Source organism: Alosa alosa, chromosome 22 (genome assembly GCF_017589495.1).
Source record: "Alosa alosa isolate M-15738 ecotype Scorff River chromosome 22, AALO_Geno_1.1, whole genome shotgun sequence".
Classification (NCBI taxonomy): Eukaryota; Metazoa; Chordata; class Actinopteri; order Clupeiformes; family Clupeidae; genus Alosa; species Alosa alosa.
The window spans coordinates 29544090-29551451 of NC_063210.1; the positions used below are offsets into that span (position 1 = coordinate 29544090).

General features: G+C 44.8%; 1 protein-coding gene across 1 annotated transcript in view; it reads left to right on the forward strand.

Annotated features, from left to right (window-relative positions):
• Window positions 1-495: 495 nt before the first annotated feature.
• Window positions 496-7362, forward strand: part of LOC125287493 (1-phosphatidylinositol 4,5-bisphosphate phosphodiesterase delta-3-A-like) — a 70059-nt gene continuing 63192 nt past the window's right edge. The window contains 3 exon segments of the mRNA XM_048233359.1: window positions 496-943; window positions 5740-5809; window positions 5997-6094. Of these exon segments, the coding sequence (XP_048089316.1) occupies window positions 856-943; window positions 5740-5809; window positions 5997-6094 (256 nt within the window). The 5' untranslated portion in view covers window positions 496-855.

Genomic DNA, 7362 nt, shown 5'->3' on the forward strand with positions numbered 1-7362 from the left:
ACAGATCCTCAACCCAAATTAACTGCAATTTTATGGGCTGTGGCAATAATTTTGAAAAATAATAGCTCGCAGCAACATATGAAAAAGAAAGAACTATGAACTAGTTCATTTTTGGAAAGTGTGAACTTAGTTCAAAATTGTGAAATATGAACTTGAACTAGTTCATTTTAAAATTTGTGAACTGAACTTTGAACTAGTTCACGTAGAAAGTGAACTTTCCCAACACTGTAGGTATTACAGAACATGATTACTGTAGAAGCCTTTTGTAAGGGTGTAAAGGTGAGTTTGTGTTAACTGTTTTGTTGAAATTGAGTTTGTGTTAACTGTTTTGAGATAAGGATGGAAAGTTTCAATAAATGAGTTTTAGCTGAATGTTCTCTAAATGTAATTAAACAGGAGATGAGGGGGTGTTAAGGAGTTTACTTCCTTCCTTAAAAAGATTTAATTTTATTGCTTGTCAATGTTTTTCACTTTTGACCACAACAGCTGCGCACACACGTGCGTTCGTGTGTAGGCTATGTGCGCGTTCTTGTGTGCGTGCGTGTGTGTGCATGGGCACCCAGAGAGCCTGATTTATGTGGGGTGTGAAATGTGTGTGTGTGTGGAGAGAGAGAGAGACTACTTTGCTTGTTGCTTTAGGCGTCATGGGCACGAGTAGTCTTTTTGCACTGAAATAAAAGTCAGATGAAGGAAACTTTTCCCACGAACTTCGGCATTAATCAGCATGAAGATCTGAGGGACTAAGTTTGAGTTAAACCAGTTCGTCTCACCCACCAAACGAATTTAAACAAACGACGCCCAGGTTATAGAAACGGTCGCTGAAGACACGGCAGTCGTGCAGGTCGCGCTGGGATCATGTTTGGTCGAAGCAAGAAATCCAGCACCCCGCAAACCGACGTCAAAGCGGGAGCCTCGAGGATGTTGGAACCTCTCCGACGGTTGGGTAAGAGACCGCGCTACCGTGTGCTTCTTGCGCTCAAAACGTTCTGTGCCTCGAATGACAGGACTAATCTGAAAATGTTGCTTAATCAGTTAGACTTTTTTAGACGAATGTTTGTGTAAGTGTGTGTGTGGGCGCATGTGTGCATAATGTGTGTTTTCGTGTGGAGGTATTGAGGCCAGCTGTCTCATAGACAGAAGACAGAAGAATCAAGGCAAGAGTTCACCTGTGATTGAACATAATGTGAAGGGTAGACTACATCCTGACATTCAGGTATTGATAGGCCTATAGAAAAGGTGATAATGGGACGATTCTGAGTTTTTAAAATTTGAACCCTTTAGCTTTCACATGAGTGTACCACGTCATAAACAGCCTTCACATGAGTGTACCACGTCATAAACAGTAAATCTTAGGATAGGCTACTGTAATGAACACAGGTTTGTTTATCAATATGCTAAGAGCTAGTGTAGGCCTATACTACCTTCCATGATCCTGATTGGCTAAGAGCTAGTGTAGGCCTATATTACCTTCCTTGATCCTGATTGGCAAGAAGGCACCTTCTATTGACTGCATGCATATTTATGCCAGTCACACACACACACACAGCTGCAGGTAGCACCAGTTGTAGATGTGTTTAGTATCATATTAAATGTTGTAGATGAGTGTTTAGTATCATATTAAATGTTGTAGATGAGTGATTAGTATCATATTAAATGTATCACACATGTTTCAGAGGAGCAGATCAGCTGAAATAACACTTCAAAAAACACACACACACACACACTAACCCCGTGGTCACTCTCTCTCTCACACACACACACACACACACACTAAGGTTGCCAACCGTCTGGAATTGTGCGGGACATCCCGTATTTTGGGCGATTTTGATTTGTCACCAGTGGGCAGCCGTGGCCCACTGGTTAGCACTCTGGACTTGTATCCGGAGGGTTGCTCGTTCGAGCCCCGACCAGTGGGCCGCGGCTGAAGTGCCCTTGAGCAAGGCACCTAACCCCTCACTGCTCCCAGAGCGCCGCCATTGAAGCAGGCAGCTCACTGCGCCGGGATTAGTGTGTGCTTCACCTCACTGTGTGCTGTTTGTGTTTCACTAATCTTGAGATAATACTAATGTATAAAATAAGAACAAAATTACTTTGTCATTATTACCATTAGAATTATATATGATTTATATATATATATCTATATATTAGTTTGTTTTGAGGGAGGGGGGTCCGTATTTGAAGTGAAGTGTCCCTCATTTGGGGTTGAGGAAGTGGCCAACCCCAACACACACGCACTCTAACCCCTTGGTCACATTAGTTACCAGAGACTGAGTCAAATGGACCAGCTGTCATTCATTATCAGGGTTGGCATTTCACAGCGTCAAGAAGCAAGTGGTCATCATGCTGCTGGTCAGGGAGAGCAACATAGACGAGACAAGCGATGTGTGTGTGTGTGTGTGTGTGTTTGTGGCACAGCAACATAGACGAGACGAACGATGTGTGTGTGTGTGTTTGTGTGTGTGGCACACCAACATAGACGAGACAAGCGATGTGTGTGTGTGTGTGTGGCACAGCAACATAGACGAGACAAGCGATGTGTGTGTGTGTGTGTGTGTGTGTGTGTGTGTGTGTGTGTGTTTGTGGCACAGCAACATAGACGAGACGAACGGTGTGTGTGTTTGTGTGTGTGGCACACCAACATAGACGAGACTAACGATGTGTGTTTGTGTGTGTGTGGCACAGCAACATAGACGAGACGAACAATGTGTGTGTGTTTGTGGCACAGCAACATAGACGAGATGAACGATGTGTGTGTGTTTGTGGCACAGCAACATAGACGAGATGAACGATGTGTGTGTGTGTGTTTGTGGCACAGCAACATAGACGAGACTAACGATGTGTGTTTGTGTGTGTGTGGCACAGCAACATAGACGAGACGAACGATGTGTGTGTGTTTGTGGCACAGCAACATAGACGAGACGAACGATGTGTGTGTGTTTGTGGCACAGCAACATAGACGAGACGAACGATGTGTGTGTGTTTGTGGCACAGCAACATAGACGAGATGAGCGACCCCAAATGAGGGAACTCCCCTCCCCCAACTGATTTGATGCTGTTTAACGTATAAATGGTGCATCGTCACTTTAAGAACATTGTCTACTACACATTCATATGATTTTGCCAGCTCCATTTAAATATATCCTATGGCTGAACATTGTTTGTGCCACGTGTATAGCACAATATTAACAATGATAAACATGATATTAAGTTAATATAAACAACCTTCATTCCTTTGGAAATAGAAGCATGTAATGACACAATGCTAGAAATTTTCTGTTTGCAATTATTATGAGCCTGGTAGCCACCTAGCTATCTGAGTGGAATGTATTTCAATTGTCATATCATGTGCTTCACTTAAATGCTTAGTTTAAGGGAAACAAATTATTGAAGACTTCAAGACTCACCAATTCCATTACACAAATGCAAAGACCACTCAACATATTCTATCACAGTCCAAATCACAGTGTGTGCAGCCTATGCCAAAGTGCTCTGGCTCTCACATTTTATAACTGGTCGGTAGGCTAGTGGGAACCGGATAACTCCGCAATCTCCTCTAGCGTTGTTTTTGTTGTCCTCATGATTTCCTTTTAAACGTTTCTTATAAAGGAGAAATCCATTATCAACAATGACAAGCCAGCTGGAACCTGCCACGCGCTTAGATGCGTTCCCAAGCGAGTAGGACAGATAGATTGATACTTTATTGATTCCACAGATAGATTGATACTTTATTGAACACACAGTGAGGTGAAGCACACACTAATCCTGGCGCAGTGAGCTGCCTGCTACAACAGCGGCGCTCGGGGAGCAGTAAGGGGTTAGGTGCCTTGCTCAAGGGCACTTCAGCCGTGTCTACTGGTCGGGGTCTGAAGCGCTAACCAGTAGGCCACGGCTGTGTGTGTGTGTGTGTCGTTTTATTCACATGCTTTTGTTCCTGTGATGATAATAATAAAGCATATTTGAATTGACACAGAGAGGGAGAGAGAGAGGGAGAAAGGGAGGGAGAGAAAGAGAGAGGTAGGGTGTGTATGTGTGTGTATTAGAGTTTGTGTGTGTGTATTAGAGTTTGTGTGTGTGTGTGTGTGTATTAGAGTTTGTGTGTGTGTGTGTGTGTGTGTGTGTGTGTGTTATGGCAATGTTTTGCCTGGGGATCCCTCAGATAACATTGCTCAAGTCTGGTGACCCCTGATGTTCATGCCCCCATGTGTAGCACTGGAGCTGCCCCATGTTCATGCCCCCATGTTCATGCCCCCAGAGTGTAGCACTGTAGCTGCCCCATGTTCATGCCCCCAGAGTGTAGCACTGTAGCTGCCCAGCTCTAGCTGTTGGCTGCAGCAACTCAAGCTAGGTAGAGCTCAAGCTAGGTAGAACTCATGCTAGGTAGAACTCAAGCTAGGTAGAACTCAAGCTAGGTAGAACTCAAGTTCATGCTAGGTAGAACTCATGCTAGGTAGAACTCAAGCTAGGTAGAACTCAAGCTCATGCTAGGTAGAACTCAAGCTAGGTAGAACTCATGCTAGGTAGTCCTCAAGCTAAGTAGAAATCATGCTAGGTAGAACTCAAGCTAGGTAGAAATCATGCTAGGTAGAACTCATGCTAGGTAGAACTCAAGCTAGGTAGAACCATTTTTTTGTACCGACTTGGTGACCTTGAGAAACAGAGATCCATGTGAGAAATCACCGGAATTCTTCTTTAACTGGAACATTAGCGTTAAGTTAGCTTGTTTGCAAACAAATATCACCAGTAAAAGACAGATTCCGCCTACCTCAACAAAATAAATAATTATGATTGGCTCATTAAACCACTACAGCCAGTGGATGAAAATATAACTTTTTCTCAATTGAATGAGCCAGAACTGCTCGGCGTGCAGGGAGGGCCTGATGCAGAGACACACACACACACACACATTAAATTGAATGAGCAAGTGCTCGGAGTGCAGGGCTTGGGGGCCTGTTTGTCATTCCACTGGGCATGCTGTGAGTGGCTGTGCAGGTTGCTATAGAGATGAAGAGTGCAGCTGAAACTCATGAAGTCTTGGAGCTCTTCTCTCTCTTCTTTCTCTTCTCTCTTTATCCCCCTCTCCCTGTATCCCCCTCTCCCTGTATCTCTCTCTCTTTATATCCCTCTCTCTCTCTTTATCCCCCTCTCCCTGTATCTCTCTCTCTTGGTTGAGAACCATGTGGTCATATTATACACCCCCTAGGCAAACTTACCCTAACCCAACCTTAACCCAACCCCAACCCTAACCCAACCCTAACCCAACCTTAACCCAACCCCAACCCCAACCCCAACCCAACCCAACCCTAACCCTAACAGTCTCTGACTATTATTACTCTTCACCCCTTAGCTGCTAGCTATTCAGGTGTGTGGTGTGTGTGTGTGTGTGGTGTGTGTGTGTTGATGTGTGTGTGTGTCACCCTAACGCTGCTATTCAGGAGTTTCAGGAGTCCTTGATGATGAGGATGGGTGTGTGATGCAGAAAGGCTCTACTCTGGTAAAGGTTCACTCTCGTGTGTGTGTGTGTGTGTGTGTGTGTGTATGGGTGTGTGTGTGTGTTTGTGTGTGTGTGTGTGTGTGTGTGTGTGTGTGTGTGTGTGTGTGTATATGTGTGTTTGTGTGTGTGTGTGTGTGTGTGTGTGTTGCAGGTGTTCTTGATGATGAAGATGTGTGTGTGATGCAGAAAGGCTCCACGTTAGTGAAGGTGCGCTCTCATGTGTGTGTGTGTGTGTGTGTGTGTTGCAGGTGTTCTTGATGATGAAGATGTGTGTGTGATGCAGAAAGGCTCCACGTTAGTGAAGGTGCGCTCTCATGCGTGTGTGTGTGTGTGTGTGTTGCAAGAGTGATGCTTGATGATGAAAGATGTGTGCTTGATGCAAAAGTTCCACAGGTGAAGTGAGTTCGCTCTCATGCGTTGATGATGGTGTGTTGCAGGGTGTTCTTGATGATGAAGATATTGTGTGATGCAGAAGGCTCCCGTTAGTGAAGGTTAGAGCTCTCAGCTGGCAGAAGGCGGGCTTCGGGCCGCTGGAGGATGGAGGACCATCTGGTCTTGAAGCCTAACAAAGAGCTCACGCCAAGGCCAAGAAGCGACAGACCCGTGAGTCTCACACACACGCACCTATACACACACAATAACACTACACAGAAAAAGCTCGCATAAGGCCATAAACGGTAGACCGCAATGAGTCTCACACACACACACACACACACACCTATACACACACACACACACACACACGCACCTATACGCACACATACACAGAAAAGTTTCATAAGGGCCTCGCCAAATGGCGGACCGTGAGGTCTCACGCACACCTATACGCACATACACCTATACACACCTATGCCACACACACACACAATTTATACACACACACACACCTATACACACATACATACACTTTATATATTATTACATACATTATTAATTTATACATACATACACACATTAATTTATATATTATTAATTTATATTACACACACACACACACACACACCTATATACACATTACTCTACACACACACACACACACACACACAGAAAGAGTTTCTACTTAAGTGTCTGCGAACGGGTAGACCTGTGGGAGAGTCTCTACACACACACACACACACACACACACACACCTATACACACTCACACTCACACACACCTATACACACACACCTATACACACACACACACACCTATACACACACACACACACACATATTGTGAAAGAAGCCACGTTAAGGCCCCCAGAACGGCAGACCTGTGAGTCTCTACACACACACACACACACACACACCTATACCCACACACACACACCTATACACACACACCTATACACACACACACACACACACACACCTATACACTCCTATACACACACACACACACACACACACACACACACACACACACACCTATACACACACACACCTATAATATTATTAGAAAAGAGCTCAATAATGCTAAGGCTTAAACGTGGTAGACCTGTGAGTCTCACACACACACACACACACACACACACACACACACACACACACATACAGAAAGAGTTTCATTAAAGGTCCTAAACGGGTAGACCTTGTGAGTCTCACACACACACACACACACACACACACACACATATACACACCTATACACACACACACACACACCTATACACACACACACACACACACACACACACACACACACACACACCTATATACACACACACACACACACAGAAAGAGCTCACGCATAAAGGCCATAAACTGCAGACCTGTGAGTCTCACACACACACACACACACACACACACACACACCTACACACACACACACACACACACAGAAAGAGCTCACGCAAGGCCCGCAAACTGCAGACCTGTGAGTCTCACACA